The sequence below is a fragment of the Haliotis cracherodii genome, unplaced genomic scaffold (assembly GCF_022045235.1).
Source record: "Haliotis cracherodii isolate W230 unplaced genomic scaffold, xgHalCrac1.p SCAF_14, whole genome shotgun sequence".
Taxonomy (NCBI): domain Eukaryota; kingdom Metazoa; phylum Mollusca; class Gastropoda; order Lepetellida; family Haliotidae; genus Haliotis; species Haliotis cracherodii.
Genome location: NW_027266269.1, coordinates 2,782,002 through 2,802,405, shown reverse-complemented (window position 1 = coordinate 2,802,405; position 20,404 = coordinate 2,782,002). Strand labels below are relative to the sequence as shown.

General features: G+C 39.9%; 1 protein-coding gene across 1 annotated transcript in view; it reads right to left on the bottom strand.

The window, feature by feature from the left end:
• Positions 1-6,570: 6,570 nt before the first annotated feature.
• The window catches only part of LOC139460954 (serine/threonine-protein phosphatase 6 regulatory ankyrin repeat subunit B-like), a 47,241-nt gene continuing 33,407 nt past the window's right edge, over positions 6,571-20,404 (bottom strand). Inside the window, exons 7-9 of the mRNA XM_071242430.1 lie at positions 18,873-18,911; positions 18,402-18,461; positions 6,571-14,308 (exon numbers count right to left, since the gene is read on the bottom strand). Of these exons, the coding sequence (XP_071098531.1) occupies positions 9,633-14,308; positions 18,402-18,461; positions 18,873-18,911 (4,775 nt within the window). The 3' untranslated portion in view covers positions 6,571-9,632. The remainder of the gene's footprint in view (positions 14,309-18,401; positions 18,462-18,872; positions 18,912-20,404) is intronic.

The following is a 20,404-nucleotide window of genomic DNA, read 5'->3' as shown; positions in this document are numbered from 1 at the left end:
TTGGCTTCCTTTACAATTTTGATAGGTGTGCCATCCAATTACAGTACAGGGTCATGATGTGGTTTATATTTGCGACAAAAATGTATACAATTTGCCTTAGCTTTAGAAAATTTAAAGCCATTTTCCAGTGACCATCTTTGAATTTTATTAAGACATAATTGCAATTGCCTCTCAATTGAATGCATATTTTTACCACGACAAGATATGTTAAAATCATCAACGAAAAGCGACCCATCTATGGAATCATTTAAAACCTTAGACAGGCTATTTATCTTAATACTAAATAGTGTAACAGACAAGATACTGCCTTGTGGGACACCCTGATCCTGATTATAATGATCAGACAGGGTTGAGCCCACACGGACTTGAAATTGTCTGTCAGTTAAAAATTTGGATATAAATTGAGGCAAACGGCCTCTCAATCCAAAATTGTGTAAGTCCTTTAAAATACCATGTTTCCATGTAGTGTCGTAAGCTTTTTCTAGATCGAAAACGATAGACACTACATGTTGATTGTTTATGATTGCATTTTTAACAAATGACTCTAATCTAACTAAATGGTCAACAGTACTCCGGTTCTTACGAAAACCACATTGAATATTTGTGATTAAGTTATTTGATTCCAAGTACCATGTTAATCTATTGTTGACCATGCGTTCCATGGTTTTGCAAACGCAACTGGTCAATGAAATTGGTCTATAATTTGAGGGATCACTGTGATCCCGTCCAGGTTTCGGTATGGGTATTACTATGGCATCACGCCAGGAAGAAGGAAACTTACCTGATGTCCATACATCATCAAAAATCAACAAAAGGGTTTCTAAACACGGTTCTGGTAAGTGCTTCAGGAGTTGATAGTGTACATTATCAGCTCCTGTAGCAGTATCATGAGCTTGACCAAGAGCTGTATGAAGTTCATGGATCAAAAAAAATTCATTATAATCTTCCCCATTATCTGATTTAAAATTTAAAGGTTTCTTTTCCTGCTGTTTTTGAATTTTTTGGAATTGAGGGACATAATTTGAGGAAGAAGAATGTTTAGCTAACGTTTCACCTAGTTTATTTGCAATATCCGATTTATTAGTTAATAGTTCATCCCCATTCTTAAGATGGTGGACGCTACATTTAGAACCCTTACCTTTAATTTTTTGTATCATGTTCCATACCTTGGACATGGGCGTTCGTGAGTTTATCTTGGAAACATAATGTTGCCAAGATTGCCGTTTATTTAGTTTAAACGTACGCCTGGCTTTAGCATTTAAGATTTTATATTTATTCAAATTATGGACCATGGGATGGCGACGGAAATAGTGTTCAGCCTTTTTCCGTGCCTTCCTAGCTTGTTTGCAGTCATTATTGAACCATGGTTTACGGATATGTGGATTTGTAGAGGACTTAGGAATACATTCATCTGCTATTTTGTTTAATTCATCTGAAAATAATTGTACAGGATCAGTCGCATCAATAAATAGATTAGGTTTTAATTTATTGGATGCAAGCATTTCAAATAAAGGCCAGTTGGCCTTAGTGAAGTTCCATCTTGTTGAAGGAGGAACATCTGAAGGTAAGACTTTTAAAATAGTTGGGAAATGATCACTGCCACAGAGGTCTTCGTGGACGGACCATTCAAATTCGTGTAATAAATCAGAGTGAGTGAGTGATAAATTCAGAGCAGAGTAGGTACCTGTACCAGGATGTAGATATGTGTTTGAGCCATCGTTATAGATACATAAGTCATTGTTAGCAATAAAAACTTCCAAAAGTTTCCCCTTATTATTTGTCCGAACACTTCCCCAAATCGGATTGTGCCCATTTAGATCACCCATAATGATACAGGGTTTTGGGAGTTGATCATAGAGAGCTTGAAGTTCAGACTGTCGGAGAGAATAAGATGGTGGGATATATAGCGAGCACAATGTAAAAACAATGTGCAAAGTCACACGGATTGCAACAGCCTGAAGGGGAGTAGTAAGTTGAACGGGGCTATGGATGACGCCGTGTTTCATTAGAATTGAAGAACCTCCAGTGGCTTTAGCACCTGGAGGTGAAAAGACATTGTAGGAGGTATAACCTCTAATATCAAAATTGTCAGTATCCTTAGAATATGTTTCCTGTAAATATATGGCAGATGGCTTAAAATCCTGAATTAAGAGTAGTAACTCACTATAATTATTCCTAAGTCATCTACAGTTCCATTGAATTAAATGTTGATGTTGACATAACCTGCTTTAATTGAGTTTGGAACCGATGGCCGAGCAAAAGTGAACAAATATGTGTTCGTGAGGACAGTATTTGATTTGTCATCCTTTCGGGTGAAACGTTTGACGGCTTGTACTCCTTGATGTTTGAGTTCAGAAACAATTTCATCTTCCGTCATATCAGAAAGGGAACGTGTCCTGTCACGAACAATGCCACGACAAGAGTTCAACGTCCTATGCTTAGAAACAGTAACCTCAATATTAGCAAAGTGTTTGATAGATAATAAATTGAGAGACTGCTGTTTCCTCGAACATTCAACCAGAAGAGATCCACTACGCAATCGTGTGACATTTTTTACTTCACCACAATATCCATGAAGGGCTTTGGATATAGCATAGGGATTCAGCTTTAGGGGTTCATGATCTGTGGCTTTGATCACAAGGAATCGAGCCCAGGAATCAGGAGGAAGAGTATCAGCTTCTTCAGAAGAACTTGAGTCTAAATGACATCTTTTTGAACCAGAGTGTGAGTTAGCCATGTTTATGTTGAAGTGATTCAGCAACCCTGCTCCTCACCCACCATGGAGTATCATAATAGACAGTGTTGTAATGCACCGGATCTCCAAGATGCAACACCAGGGCTACAGGGTTGTTATACTCCAGAAAATATGACACAAACAGCAATATCTGTATACCAAAATAAATGCCAGGCTGGTTCTGCCCATGACAAGAAATTGGATACATATTGAGTTTGGAGGTCAACATTACCAGATTGGCCCATGAGCCACCGCCTTCTGGCATGGGACTCTAGGCAAATTTGTACATATAAGTTTTAATGAGAACATTCATTTACAGCATTTAAAAAAACAGAACATACTCAACATGAATGTTTACCATACACAGGGCATGGCATGACCAGCCGATTGATAGAACCGGGCCCATTCTACCACCCGTCTAGGTGAAGTAAGGGTCGAAGTGGTGTATTGGGCAAAGGAACACTGTTCCTGGATCCAGTGCCCTCAACCACCAGAATCCCGTCCTCCACCGACACAGGGACGCAACCCACGGCAAACAGGTTGCCCAATTTTGTCGCCTCATACGACAAGCAATGGGGTGCTGTGGAAATATTCTACCCTGGTTCCACACGGGGGAAGAGCTATTAGCGTTACCCAGCACTCACCACGAGGAGGTTGCTCTTCACGAGTGCCTCGGAACACATGAGGTAACTTGGTTACCTCACAAAATATGGTTGAGTTTCTGAAATGAGCCGGTGTTTATCCAAGTGTATTGCACAACGAGTGGAAAATCTTTATGCTGTTTTCTAATCAATACATGTGCTGCAAGTTTTGCTGAATCAGGACAGATATGAATGAATGTCGTTGAGAAACAAATAATCGTCAGCCAATCACTCTGGGCATATGGCATGTGAGCTCATGCATATAGAATCGGCTCCATGATACACACATATCCCTTGAGATTAGTTACAAACGTAAAACATTTTAGAAAGAAGCCACTCTCAAACTGATTACATCAGATAAAGGAGGCGCTGTCAGTTCGGCATGTTAAGTTACGAAACGCATCGAGTATCATAACAAAGAAACCATACAAAACTTCATCTAGTTTAGTGGGCATAATGCTGCATAGATATTCTGCCTGATCTGGTAAATGGTTACCTATACCTAGACACCAGGGCCGAAGGTGTGATTGAGTGGGTTTGGTTTAACGCTGGTTTGAACAAGTCTCACACACTTACCAGTTTGAAATCCAAAAGCACCGGTATGGAGCTGACAAACCCTGAAACGTAATCGGGGCGAACAGGGATTCGAACCTACAACCATTGGTTTCTGGCGTGTCCACGGGATGCAACACTGCACAGGTAATTCCGGCGCCTTGGTTGACCACCCTGGCCCACCCTGACACAAAACACAGTGTGGACCCCGTCTTCAAGACGGTAGTTGTTGTTTTAATCGTCACAGTGACTTAAGTTTAGTTGGCTCATACTCACGCTATTTCACTGATGAAGTTGATTTATTGCATGACTTGATTGTATTTGTACTGACTGAGCATCTCAGTTGTCTAGCGGACAGAGTGTCCGTGAAACTTCATGATGGAGATTCGATACAACATATATATATATCAATCACACTTTCACACACACCATATGTATTACCTTGCGTTTTGGTTGCTCTGCTGTGAGTTAGCACGCAAAAATACTTAGACCAAATATACATAAATCGCACAGTGATTGGGATCATGCAACAGATCTCAATCCTTCCGATTATCAGATAAATAGCTTTGCGCTCTACACTCTACTGTAGCCGATCCCACTGCTTTGCGCTGTACATTCTACTGTAGCCGATCCCACAGCTTTGCGCTGTACACTCTACTGTAGCCGATCCCACAGCACAGTCTCTGTGTTCACGTCTCACTTTACCCCACGCTGTGACGCGGAACAATGGTGCAGTGGAGGTGCTCTCAAAGAAACTGTCGAACAGGAACGGTGACCTTTGTATATCCGGATGGGAATGGGAATTGGAGTTTTATTTTGAGCAATTCTCCTTGATCAATATAGAATCGACAAACGTGTGTAGATCGGTTACAATGACACAACGAATATCTGATTAGCGGACAGCTTCGACATTGAAAATTTCCGCGTAACCTTCTGAGTCATTCTTTGCTTCTCTTTTCCTTTTCTTGTTTAGACTAAGTTCCTAACCATCTAATAAATAAACGGCTATTTGGTATATCTTGCTTGCAACTAAGATTGTCCAAAACCCATATAACGGTCTGTAATCTCAGCAAGGGATATTCTCTTTTTCTATGTGACCAGATGATGACGTCCTTAATGACAATGCAAAGATAAAGTATGTGACTTGATGTTGTATTATGGTGCCAATAGTACAGTCATATCCGACAACCAGGCAGATCGAACGGCGTTAAAACATGGTAGCCATCAGCAAGTATATGATACGGCGATCTTCTCTGTCCTTGAATGCCCACATACAGAAAACAATCTTATAAACAGAAACTCATGTGATAAGAGGATCTCTTCTGTCCTTGGATCCCTACAGACAGAAAATCATGTTATGAGGGAATCTCTTCTCTCCCTGAATTTCTACAGACAGAAAATAATGTGATAAGGGGATATCTGCGGTCCTTGAATCCCAACAAACAGAACATCATGTGTTAACAGGATCTCTTCTGTCCTTGAATCCTCACAGACAGAAAATCGTGTGATACGGGGATGTCTGCTGTCATTGAATCCCTACAGACAGGAAACCATGTTAAATGAGGATCTCGTCTGTCCTTGAATCTCTGCACACAGACAGGCATGTGATACGGAGATCACTTCTGTCCTTGAATCCCTACAGACAGAAAACCATGTGATCAGGGAATCCCTTCTGTCATGGAATCCCTACAGACAGAAAATCATGTGATACGGCAATCTCTTCTGTCCTTGAATCCCTACAGACAGAAAATCATGTCATATGGCGATCTCGTCTGTCCTTGAATCCCTACAATCCCCTGCGACTGTGGTCACCAGTACAATGGAGAAACCCCAGACTCAAAGAACATCGGACCTCGGTTAACAAACTCGACCTGGCATCCGCTATTTCCGAACGCATCCTGAAGAACCCAAACCATACTTATGGTCACGATGTCTGGATTGTCGGGTCCAGACTAGATGAATAACAGACCGACGTCACATAGATGGATTATTGCTCTGTGTGTCGATAAAAAACAATCAAACAAACAAACCAGCCTATGAGATATTTTTGGAAAACTGCCCTACCAACAACACTGTGCACAGGGTCACGTGGCCGCCCCACAGACGTGAATATTAGTCAAGTATATTGATCCACTGAAACGTTGTGACAATATATACAGTTACATATCTATCTTCAGAGGCCCAGGTCAGTTTGTCAAAAATGAAAGCAAATGCCATCCAACGTTTACTGAGAAAACAACAAGTTGAATGATGAACTTCCCAATTGTTAACATAAATGTATAAGTGAGGGGTACAACATCCCGATGTGCACCTTCTTGTGGACCTTCTAAAGCGATTGCTACTTGTCGTTTTGAACGTGGTTTGTTTGTCCTTTTGTTTACCATGTTTAACCTGTCATTTTAGAAAACAAAGAATATATTGTAGTTCTGAATCCCCTTTCGGCTTATACAAGTTGGTCAGTAATTCGTTATGTGTCGATTCTCAAATTGAAACAATATGTTAATCTAGAAATCTGTAGGGAAAATAACTTGGTGTGCAAGCAACAAACAACCAACAGGTGGCACACAATCAACAAATGTATTACATAATTCATTAAATTCACAAATCAATACATTTGATGTACAGCAATTACAATGGCAGTAAACAATAGAGTGGTGGTTTTGCATTCAATTGCAATATATAATATGATGGCAGTGGTCAGTGTCAAATACAAAAATAAAGTGGTGAAAGCAAAAGTTTCAGAGATGGGCTAGGCAGGGAATCAGGGATGATGAGCGATCCTCACATGAAAACTGGTCTAAAGTGATGAACAAGCGTGAGACCAAATGTGTGAGAGACCAAATGGGTATCAGACACGCAAACACGCAACTGTCTTCATACATAGAGTCCAACTCACTTCCAGGAGACCACAGACAAGCCCATACCAGTCCACGGTATGCCGGAAGTGTACACACCACATGAGTATCTACATGTAAATATAGTAACTTCCTGACGAGAGCTAAGGTTAAATAGTACCACATTCCTGACGACCAATCACTGCCCCAAACCATACAACGAGCGTTCCCTGAATGTCAGCAGAAACAACAAAACACATCTATAATCATTACTAAACAATAAAGTACACAGTGCCATATAACAATACGAAATGGAATTTTTGATCGGAATTACAATTCCCTCCCACTGGTTTATACACCTGAACGAGAAATAAGTGAGACTGCCTCATCTGTTTCATATTCAGACCTATGCATAAAAATTCAGAGTGAAAGACAAACAACACTCTCCACAAGACTGTATGACAAAAGGGATGTTTTCACCTTTCCAATAGTCAACCTTCCCTTTATGTCGAGAAATAGTCCAGCAGTACAAGTCTTTGGTATCCACATTTCACTTTTTCATATTTTTTTTCTACCAAAGAACGTCACACCACTCTTGCTCAAAAGCTGCTGCACCATGTAAAGCTGCTAAAAGATGTTAGGCTGGACATGTGGAGGACATATCCAAATGTGCCGCATCAATGGTTTTTTTCTGGTGAATAATTGACTTGCCTTTGCATGTGTTCTGTGACGGGTCATGGTGGAATAATACGTTGATAATACTGCATGCTCATGATTGCCACAAGAAGATGGCCGTACGTGTACAATGAAAATGAAGTATGTAATGATGAGTTAACACTTTTTTTTCTATTTTGTCACTATTCTCAGGTTCTACTTCATAGAAATACGACATTTGCAGAATCAGGGCTTAAAAACACGCCATGCTTCCTGTGCAACTATGTATTTACCTTTTTATATAGAAACACATAATGTAACATTGCATATGTTGTCCGGCTTCTATATGCCATATTGTGTATGAATATTACAATTCTCTAATGCTACATGGAAATATGCATATGCAAAAGCACCGTTAGTTATTTTATTTGATGATACAGCAATCAAGTCAAAGCTAATGATATATTCGAGGAGGGGGTGATCACGTGTGGATATTGTAGAATATTTGTCAACTTGCATACATATATTGTCTATTCAACAACATTGTTTCACCGTTGCCTCCTTCTGTTTTCATGTGTGTTTCACCAACCGTCGAAAGGTCAATTTTAGAAAGCAGCAAATGTTTGTTAGATATCACTAAAATTGACATGGTTTTGGGAAATGTCTTTTAAAGTACGTGAGGTTCTTGTAGCCACAACAAGGATCTACTGCATAAACTAATATTTGATAAATATTAAACAATAAACTACATTTAATCAGTGATTGTTTATCTTGAAGAAGCACATCCTTGCCAATGTTGTTTTAAAAGTAATTTCTGTCTGGTGTCGGTTGTATAACACTACTGCAAGTGAACAACCTTTGTCATTGCGGCTTTCCAGAGGTGCTGCTGTTTACAGAAACATCGGTTCTGCAGAAATAAATAATCGTCTAAAGCAGAAGTGCGCTATGATTTTAATACAAAATAGAACAACATTACTGCCCAATTGTTTAACAGGAGCTTCAACACCCGTCAAACATTTAAGGTAAATAGCATGATTCTACATTTCTAACCATGTAGGGTCTCTCCACAATCTCTTGTAGTAGTAATATATGTGTTCAAAGTTGGTAAAATTGCCACAAGAATATCACATCTTTCTACATAAATAGAAATGACAAAGCATCATCCATATGAAATCTCCTCTTGAATGTATGTTCTTTAGAATGTAATACTAAATACAACAGTAGATGCAAATACTGTTTGGCAATCACACACATTTCCAATCTGATTATTACATAATTGAAATTGTGAAGAACTAAATATCTGTAGGGAGATATAAAATAACTATTGGCTGCAATAGCCCAGGCCAGTCCTTCCACATTGTAACCGTGAAGATCCTGGTTACAAAAGGTCTACATCAACCCATGCTTGCCGTTAAGGGCGACTATGCCATTCGTGAAAGGCGAGTAACGGGATCGGGTGGTCAGGCTCGCTGACTTGGTTGATGCATGTCATCAATCCCAATTGCATGGATTGTCTGGTCCATACTCGATTATTTACAGACTGCCGTCATATAAGTGGAATATTGCTAAGTGCGGCGTTAAGCAACAAACCAACCAATCAACCTTCCATTTTGCTTATGGACGGAAACCTGTTGAACGTATGCATAGATAAGTTTGTCAGTCAATGCTGATACAGCATTTAATGTAGAACATAAACCTTGTTATAGTTTTCAGTGTGGAGTGTGTCTCTGTGCACACATGATGTGACTTTTCCATTCTTACCAAATATGTCATAAGTTCATTCCATGGAGTCACTGTCTTGTCTTGTGTTCGTTCTAGTTGCTTTTTGATTTGTCTGCTTCCGAACTAAAGCACGAGAGTAAAGGCATCGTCTCCCGTGTTGTCAATTGATGTCAGATATGTGCCTTTATTGTATTTGAGTACTGCAGCTTGCTGGTGTAGTGCTCCTGGCATTGCAGGAGTCACACCAATATTGTCCTTTGAGTTGATATCAAAATAATCAATGGCATATTTCAACATTACAAGTTGTCCGTGATGACGAGCAAGATGTAGAAGATTATGTCAGTCTTTGTGGACCAGAGTACGGTCAGCACTGCACGACACCAAGTATCTCTAAACGGCAATGTGACCTCAACGGGCTGCTCTCGTCAGAGGAGTCTCGTCCTTCCTCTCGCTTTGATGTCAAAGCTGTCAATAACCTCATCTTCAGTGGCCTCATTAGAGCCTAAGGGAAACTTGCCGGTTTTTATTCAGATGATACACATCTGATCTCATTGCTGACATCATAAGGGCATTCCATGGTGTGACGTTCCTCTCTGACTCTCTACCTGATGACAGTTTTTCTATGATTTGTTTGCAGTCTACTTTAAGGGCAAGATTTAAGGCGTCATCGCCTTCATTGTCAACTAGTGACAAATCTGTGTCTCTACTTTGCAGGTATTCAAATACTGCAACTTTACCATACAATACTGATGTCATGAGGCATGTTAAACCAGCCTTGTCTTTAGTGTTTATATCAAACCTGTCTGAGATGTGTTTCACAACATCGAGGTGACCATATTTGCAAGCAAGATGTAAAAGGGTGAGCCCATCATTGTCCACCAGAGTATGGTCAGCTGAACGAGACATCAGGAACTTCAGAACACTAATGTGGCCTCCAATAACAGCCCTCATCAGAGGTGTGGAACCATTCCTTCCCCTGGTGTTGATGTCAAAGATGTCAATGACCTTCCTTACAATGGCCTTGTTACCACCTTGACAGGCTGCATGAAGAACATTATCATTTTGCGCAGTAGTCAGGGATGGAATACCCCCGTTTGATGCAAGCAGATCATAAGCATCCATCTTTCCACTGAGAGCTGCCATCATTATTGGCGTCCACCCGTCTTCTCCAGGACCATTAACGTCAAACAGTGGCAAGAGGTACATTATGATGAAATGGTTTCCCCCCTGACAGGCAAGATGCAGTAAATTGTTCCTTGTTTTATCAAGCAGATTCAACTCATCTTGTTGTGATACAAGCAGATTGAACACATTCTTCTGACCAGCCCTAGCTGCATGCATTACTGGTGTCAAGCTATTCTGTCCCTTCTCATTAATGTCCAATATCTCCCGAAGATATTCTACAATGGCTGTGTTCCCTCCTTGACATGCACAATGTAGAACAGTATCAGTGTAGGCATCCATCAGTTTCAGGTCAGCTTCCTTTGACACGAGAAAGTCAAAGACATGTCTTTTGCCTGCCAAAGCTACCTCCATTATTGCTGTTCTCTCGATGTGACCACGACTGTTGATCTCATACTCTGGAAGTAAACGTTCCACAATGGACATATTTCCACCTGTACAAGCTAAATTAAATACAGTATTTTTGTAGTCATCCTTCAGGGTAATATCAGCCCCATTTGAGACAAGGAGGTCAAACGCCCTCCTTCGTCCATTGACAGCTGCATACATCACAGCCGTCCTTCCATCCTGTCCCCGACTGTTGAGGTCAAACAGTGGAAGCATATGCTCTATGATGAACCTGTTTCCTCCCTGACATGCATGGTGGAGGATGTTGTTACCGTGGTCGTCAGTCATAGAGAGATCCACGTCCTTTGAAACAAGCAAGTTGAAAAGATGTCTGTTTCCAAACCGAGCTGCAATCATCACTGGTGTGCAACCATTCCTTCCCCGAGTATTGATGTCAAGCCTTTGAAGAATGCACTCAACAATAGTCTTGTCTCCTTCCTTACATGCCAAATGTAGCACATTGTCTCTGTAGTCATCTATCACTTTCAGATCGGAGTTCTTTGAGATCAGAAAATTAAAAACACTCTTGTTTCCAGCAAAAGCTGCCTTCATGATTGCTGTTCTCCCATTGTCATCCACACTGTTGATGTCAACATTTGGAAATAGTTGTTCCACAATTGAACTATTTCCACCTAGACATGCTAAATGAAATACAGAGTTGTTGTAGTCATCCTTTAGTGAAACATCAGCCTTATTTGAGACAAGCAGGTCAAATACACTTCTCAGTCCATTGACAGCTGCATACATCACAGCCGTCCTTCCATCCTGTCCCCGACAGTTAATGTCAAACTGTGGAAGCAGATGCTCTATGATCAACCTGTTTCCTCCCTGACATGCAAGGTGAAGAATGTTGTTATTGTAGTCGTCAGTCAGGGTGACATCCACATCTTTTGAAAGTTCTCTGTTTCCAAACCGAGCTGCAACCATGACCGGGGTTCTGCCATTCCTTCCACAGATATCAAGGTCAACTGTTGGCAGAAGATGTTCCACAATGGCTGCGCCCTCTCCTTCGCAGGCAAAATGAAGCACCGTGTCATTGTTGTCGTCAGTCAATCTGAGATCTACCTGTTTTGAAACAAGCAAGTTGAAAGGATCTAATTTTCCAAACCGAGCTGCGACCATGACTGGGGTCCAGCCATTCCTTCCTCGAGTATTGAGGTCAACTCTGGTCAGAAGATGTTCCACAATAGCTGCGTCCCCTCCCTCGCAGGCAAAATGAAGCACCGTGTCATTGTTGTCGTCAGTCAGTTTAAGATCAACGTCCTGTGACACAAGCAATTTGAAAATAAGACTTTTGCCTGACCAGGCAGCATTCATTATTGCAGTTCTCCCGTGGTCACCCCGACTGTTGATCTCATACTTTGGAAGTAAATATTCCACAATGGACATATTTCCACCTACACATGCTAAATGACATACAGAATTGTTGTAGTCATCCTTCATGAATAAATCAGCCCCCTTCGACACAAGCAGGTCAAACACGTTCTTCTCTCCATTGGCAGCAGCGTACATTACTGGCGTCCATCCATTATTTCCACAAGCATTGATCTCAAACTTTGTCAGTAGATATTTCACAATTGAGACATGTCCACCATGGCATGCGAGATGAAGGATAGTGTTGTTGTTGTCATCTTTCGGGTAAAGATCAGCCTTTGCTTCCACAAGCAGGTCAAATGCATGTGCTGCTCCATTGACAGCTGCCTTCATTGCAGGTGTCCAACTGTGATTTCCTGGTACATCACAGTCAATTTTTGTCAGTAGAGTGTTGGGTATATCATCAAGGAGGCAGGCCAAATGAAGGAGGTTGTTGTTGTCACCATCAGTCAAAGAAATGTCTGCACTGTGTGACATGAGAAGGTTGAATATGTCCCTCCTCCCAGACAATAGTGCACACATTATAGGTGTCATGCCATTTTCCCCTTGACAATATCTATCTGTTAATGGCAACAAGGAATTGACTATGGACTCATCTGCATACATACATGCCAGATGTAGAACAGTGTTGTTGTTCCTATCTCGTAATGTTAAATCAGTTGTCTTCTTCTTGACAAGATAGTCCAAGAGATCATTCTTTCCAGAGAATACTGCACACATAACTGGTGTCATGTCATTCATTCCCCGGCAATTGACATGCCAAGCTGTACCTTTCGTCATCACTCTTTCCACATACTCCACCATTGACATATCTCCATATTGACAAGCCAAATGGAATAGGTCGTTGTTCATGGTATCACGTAATGTGATATCAGCTTGATGTTTTATGAGAAGTTTCAATGTATCCATCTGTCCACCAGTAACAGCAAACATAGTGGGCGTCCAGCCATTCACAGCACGTCTATTGATGTCACAGTGAGGGAGAAATCTTTCAATGATGTCATTGTTCCCAGAGAAACAGGCATAATGGAGAACGCTGTGCTTTGAATCAGAAGACATAGTGCCTACATCTTTAAGCATTTGGTACACTTTATCTTCTATGTCTTTCCTTTTCCAAATCGGATGCATGATGTACTTACTGAAAGTGCCAGCAACAATAGCTTCAGCCAGCCTGGCAGCAATGATGTCACTGTGGGCATCTGATAAATGAATGGCATTCTGTTCTACATGAGCAGTGTTGTGTTGCTGGTTAGGTGCATGCTCACAAATAAACTTTATACTGCAGTTATGAAGGGCAAGCTCTGGCTTAGTATTCAATAACGCAGACATGCATGTATCATGTATAAGAGGATGGAATAATGAGACAAGAGTCAAAACACGTTTCAGGTGTGCATCAGATTCAGTCTCCAGTTGCCTGATTTTCACTTCACCATCACGCATTGACTTCAGCAGCAATTCCAGGGACTGTTCATCAAGTTGACTTGTGTCCTTATGCAGATCACGTTGAAGATAAAACAGAGACCTTTCAAAAAACGTTTCCTTGAGCTCTTGAAAAGGTACGTGTGTTGAGAAAAGTTTGCATGCCAGAGGGAAACCAACAGTTTCCTCGTATTGAATAATTGTAGTCACATCAACGTCAGTTTCACATTTGTAGTGACTTTTGTGTTTCAACCATATGGCCCTCTTCTCTTCCATTTTCTTTGATTTGGTCAAGTCTACCACTGAAAAGTTTTGGAAAAAGATATGGCCTTCAAGTTTTGACATTGCACATTCAAGGTTGTTGCTATCTGTGGTGAATATAACATACAGGTTTGGTTGGCCGGTGCTTCTCTGTTCCGCTCCTCGTGTTTGCTGGAGACTGTGGTACCTTGTTTCCAGCTTGGTTTTCCACTGTTCAAGATGTCCATGGAGCTCATAGAGAACTTGTCTCAGGCGATGCACATCCATAGATCCACCCTTCTGAAATATGTCATCGAAAATGACACACACGTCCTTGCCCTGACCTAGGCAATCAGACAACTGAAGAGTCCCAACATCCTCAACCAGTACCAGCTCATACCCTTGCTTCCTGTATTCAGCTCCCAGCATCAGGGCCATGGATGTTTTACCTTCTCCTGGAGCACCGCTTATTGTCACATGGCCAAACCTATTCAGCTTCTCTTTCACCTCTTTGAAACTCCCAGTTTCAATGAATAGGTCTTTGATATGCTCTATCTGGCATGGCAGATCTGTTTAGGTAAAACAAACAAATAGTAAAATTATATATTCTTGTTGAATGGTGAATCTTGAGAGAAACATATTTCCTAAAGGACATTGTCTTCGCTTGTCTAATAATATAATGTTGAATGTACGACGAGTATGTACACATGTGTCTATGCTACAGTAAATGTCTTCCATCCAGCAATTTGTTCATTGACTTCAAAATGTCAGGTAATACGTATATGAGCTGTTTGAAACAAAATGATTTAAGACAGATTGACTGAAATAAATTAGACTCCTTAATTTATTTTTCTAAATCTAATTTGGATATATTTTCATCTTTTGAAGATCGAAGTAACTTTAATATATACTACTCAAAATTTGATAAGGATCGTAGATATTTTTCTTAATAAAAAAACAAAATAACTGCATAACTGGCAATATTGTGTTCAAGTGAAATCAAAAACGTCTCCAACACACGTGCACGTGCATTTCATGCCATGGGAAATGCGTTTCACATCACAGTTCATGCTTTTGCTACCATTGCACGATTTCCAATCAGGCAACGGTGTCTGATTCATCCTGAAACTGTAAACTCAATTGAGTGTTTACACTACGTTTATCTACGCAATGCCCCCTCAACGTGTAAGGCGTCGCCTGACGACAGAACAACTGGGCAGATGTATTGGAATGCTTGATGCTGGCTATTCACAACGTGACGTTGCCAATGCACTAAACGTCAGCCAGTGCGTTGTAAGCAGGGCCTGGTCCCGACAGCAAAATTGTGGTACAGCAGCACACCGCCATGGGGGTGGTCGTCAGAGGTCGACAACCCAACGCCAAGATCATTTTGTGGCTCTTCAGGCACGATGTCATCCCTTCTGGACAGCAACCAGCCTACGTAACGACCTCCTGAACGCCTCGGGGGTGAATGTGTCCACTCAGACGATACGGAATCGTCTTCAAAATGCAGGTCTCTACTCGAGAAGGGCATGTGTCCGAATCCTCCTGACTGTTCGACACCGGCGGGAGCGATTGGAATGGGCTGAAGATCATGTCACTTGAACACGGAACGATTGGGTTCCAGTTCTGTTCACCGATGAGTCCAGGTATTGTTTGGACTTTACAGACAGGAGGCAGCGGGTGTGGCGACGACAACGTGAACGTTTCCATGATGCCAACATCAGTGAACATGACCGTTATGGTGGTGGTTCCATCATGGTCTGGGGTGGAATCACAGAGATGGAAGGACAGATCTTCATGTCCTGGAGAGAGGAACAATGACGGGGGTGAGGTACCGGGATGAGATCCTCGATGTGTACGTCAGACCCTACGCTGGTGCTGTTGGCCCTGAGTTAATCCTGATGGATGATAACGCCTGTCCTCATCGCGCCAGGGTGGTTGAGCAGTACCTTGAGCAGGAGACAATTGTGAGCATGGATTGGCCAGCGCGCTCGCCGGACTTGAACCCGATTGAGCATGTCTGGAACATGCTGCAGGTTGCCCTTTCACGCCGTAGAGCACAACCAACGACTTTGGCAGAGCTCGGACATGCCCTCGTGGAAGAGTGGAACAACCTTCCCATTGGGAACATCCGGGTGCTTATTGACAGCATATCTCGACGTTGTCAGGCCGCCATTGATGCAAGGGGAGGTCATACTCGATATTGACACTTCATCGACTAAGTGTAATGATGGACTATCCCTCATAACTGTGTAATTCTTTCTCTTGTTTGCTGTTAACATTTTTAAATGAAATGCCTTTTGGTGTTTGCAGATTTCAAACATTCCATATTGATACAAGTTCATGCCGTTCATGAATTTTCATTCATAACATGATTAAACACGTTTCTGAGTCAGAGTCATGTCTTTTGTTATGTTTGTGGTAACTTACACACATATCACCTAGTGATCCTTATCAAATTTTGAGTAGTATATATAATGCCTGATTCTGCATACTGACTGTATCATATACACATACTGCTAACATTGACTGTATCATATACACATACTGCTTCATTGACTGTATCATATACACATGCTACTATATTGACTGTATCATATACACATACTACTTCATTGACTGTATCATATACACACACTACTACATTGACTGTAGCATATACACATACTGCTACATTGACTGTATCATATACACATACTGCTACATTGACTGTATCATATGCACATACTGCTACATTGACTGTACCATATGCACATACTGCTACATTGACTGTATCATATACACATACTGCTACATTGACTGTATCATATACAGATACTGCTACATTGACTGTAGCATATACACATACTGCTACATTGCCTGTATCATATACACATATTGCTACATTGACTGTATCATATACATATACTGCTACATTGACTGTATCATATACACATACTGCTACATTGACTGTATCATATACGCATACTGCTACATTGACTGTATCATATACACATACTGCTACATTGACTGTATCATATACACATACTGCTACATTGACTGTATCATATACACATACTACTACATTGACTGTATCATATACACATACTGCTACATTGACTGTATCATATACACATACTGCTACATTGACTGTATCATATACACATACTGCTACATTGACTGTATCATATACACATACTACTACATTGACTGTATCATATACACATACTGCTACATCGACTGTATCATATACACATACTGCTACATTGACTGTATCATATACACATAATGCTATATTGACTGTATCATATACATATAATGCTACATTGACTGTATCATATACACATACTGATACATTGACTGTATCATATACACATACTGCTACATTGACTGTATCATATACACATACTGCTACATTGACTGTATCATATACACATACTGCTACATTGAATGTATCATATACACATACTGATACATTTACTGTATGATATACACATATTGCTACATTGACTGTATCATATACACATACTGCTTCATTGACTGTATCATATACACATACTGATACATTGACTGTATCACATAATCATTGTGCTACATTGACTGTATCATATATGCATACTGCTACATTGACTGTGTCATATACACATACTGTTACATTGACTGTATCATATACACATACTGATACATTGACTGTATCATATACACATACTGATACATTGACGGTATCATATACACATATTGCTACATTGACTGTATCATATACACATACTGCTTCATTGACTGTATCATATACACATACTACTATATTGACTGTATCATATACATATACTGCTACATTGACTGTATCATATACACATATTGCTACATTGACTGTATCATATAAACATACTGCTACATTGACTGTATCATATACACATATTGCTACATTGACTGTATCACATACACATACTGCTACATTGACTGTATCATATACACGTACTGCTGCATTGACTGTATCATATACACATACTGCTACATTGACTGTATCATATACACATATTGCTACATTGACTGTAGCATATACACATACTGCTACATTGACTGTATCTTATACACATACTGCTACATTGACTGTAGCATAAATATATACTGCTACATTGACTGTATCATATGCTTATATTGCTACATTGACTGTAGCATATAACACATACTGCTACATCGCCTGTATCATATACACATACTGCGACATTGACTGTATCATATAATCATAGTGCTACATTGACTGTATCATATACAGAAACTGCTACATTGACTGTGTCATATACACATACGGCTACATTGACTGTATCATATACATATAGTTCTACATTGACTGTATTATATACACATACTGCTACATTGACTGTATCATATACGCATACTGCTACATTGACTGTATCATATACACATACTACTACATTGACTGTATCATATACACATACTGCTATATTGACTGTATCATATACACATACTGCTATATCGACTGTATCATATACACATACTGCTACATTGACTGTATCATAAACACATACTGATACATTGACTGTATCATATACACAGACTGCTACATTGACTGTATCATATACACATATTGCTACATTGACTGTATCATATACACATACTGCTACAAACAAGCCGTGTACGGAGGAACCCAGTTCATACCTCTTGGTAGCTTTTCTCCGTCTGAATGGCTGCAGAGAATATCCTCATCCCTTGGCGATGCTGCCAGAACAATAAACTCAATGGATTCACTGTGCATATCTGAATTTTGTCGCTGCAGCATTACTCATTTGTTTAGAAGTCAAGAATATAACATGTGTTTTGAAGATTACCTTCTTTATGTTCAATAAAGCTAAGAATTTGAAGGGACTGAAACAATTGCGTCTTTTGTTAACAACGCATACAATTGAGTGAGTGAGTATGATTTTACGCCGCCTTCGCAATATTCCAGCAATATCACGGTGGGGAACACCAGAAATGGGCTTCACACATTGTACCCATGCCTGTAATTGGACCCACTAGGCTACCCGCCCGCCCCACAAAACGTATACAAGAGAGCAACAATGTAACTTTAAAGTACTCCACATTTATTAATTAACCGCTACAATAATGAAACGATCAGAGTGTACTCACTGCACTGTCCTGCTTCAGGCTGCCTCTCAATCAAGCACACTGGAACATATTTTACGTTGTATATTATGTAATTATCAAATGAAACATTTTAAACAAATAAGCCAAAGGTTTTGACAACATTATGGTTATTTGGTAATGGAACAGGGGCAGTTTTCTGGGGTAAATTTACATCCTGATGTCATACAAGTTTTATTTTTGCTCTTTGCACATGATTCGACTTTAATTTCAGACACTATAAAAGACGAATTGTAGTTTTTTTGTCAGAACGGTGGGCCGCTGAATAATAGGGAAAAACGGTTTGTGAATCGACAGCTTGTGGAAGTCACACAAGGGTATAAATACTTGTTGTTTTTAGGAGCAGACTGTCATGGACACAAGTTTTATGCAACATAGCTGTTCAAGCTAGAGTGGTATTAATCAACTTACTAAAAACACATAAATTTTATTGTTGAAGCCTTATTCTCAAAATATTATTTTCAGATTATTTGACGCTAGGATATTACCTATGCTATATCAAGGACATTCCATAAAATGAAAGAACTTGAGAAAGTTTATTTATATGTGTGCAAGTGGTTATAGAATGTTAGACGATATATATTGAGTAGAGTTGTATTGGGTGAATGTGTCAGATTCCATATATTTCTCAATGCAGTGATGAGAGCTTTTAAATATTGGTTACATTTAATGTGAATGCCAGGTTCCCCCTAACCCCAAAAGTGTTACGAAATGTTCTATTTATACGAAAGAAGGAAAGACGAATTGGGTTACTGATATGATAACAATGTCATATTCTCTCGGATCGGTCATGTTAGGTTATCACAATCACCAGTTAATGTACAGTTATTTACTTCGATGTTATTGGAAGGTTTGAGACATTTGAAAATGTATGTAATAGCTCTTAAATGTGAGTGTATTCTGTTCATGTATGTAAAGGTTTAGATGCAGTGCACACGGACTAGAAATAAAACATCCCTCGTAAAATATTTATTTTGGCAGCTAGCTTGAGGCGAGTACTAATAAATGCCCGTGACACTGTGTTCCTAGATCGCTTTATTCATAAAAAATAGTGACAATTTAGTCATAAGATCGCTAAACACATGATTTCCATATGGTGATATGTTGCATTTTATTGCCTTTTTCACGATTGTAAACCTAACCCTGTTTGGTTCAATATATTTGTTGATTGTTCATTGTCTTGTGTGGTTATTTACTGATTTCACACAAATAAAATGTTTGGTATGTGCTGCTTTCTAGGTTAATCTTCACGTTTCAATTTTTGGGGATTCAACACCTGCACATCACTTATTTTCAAAGATCCATTCATATGATCTCATTTTCTCATTTTCGGAGTAATATGCTCCAACATATAATCCAGAGTGATTAGTCTCTAAAGTTATCGTTCAGTATTAAGTCCAATGGTCGCTATATACGTTTACATAAAAAAAATGTTTTCGATTCATATATTTTTTTTTATATTCATCTCTGTATTGTCTTTTCCCTTCTGTGGAATATGATTCAAGACTGATTATGGT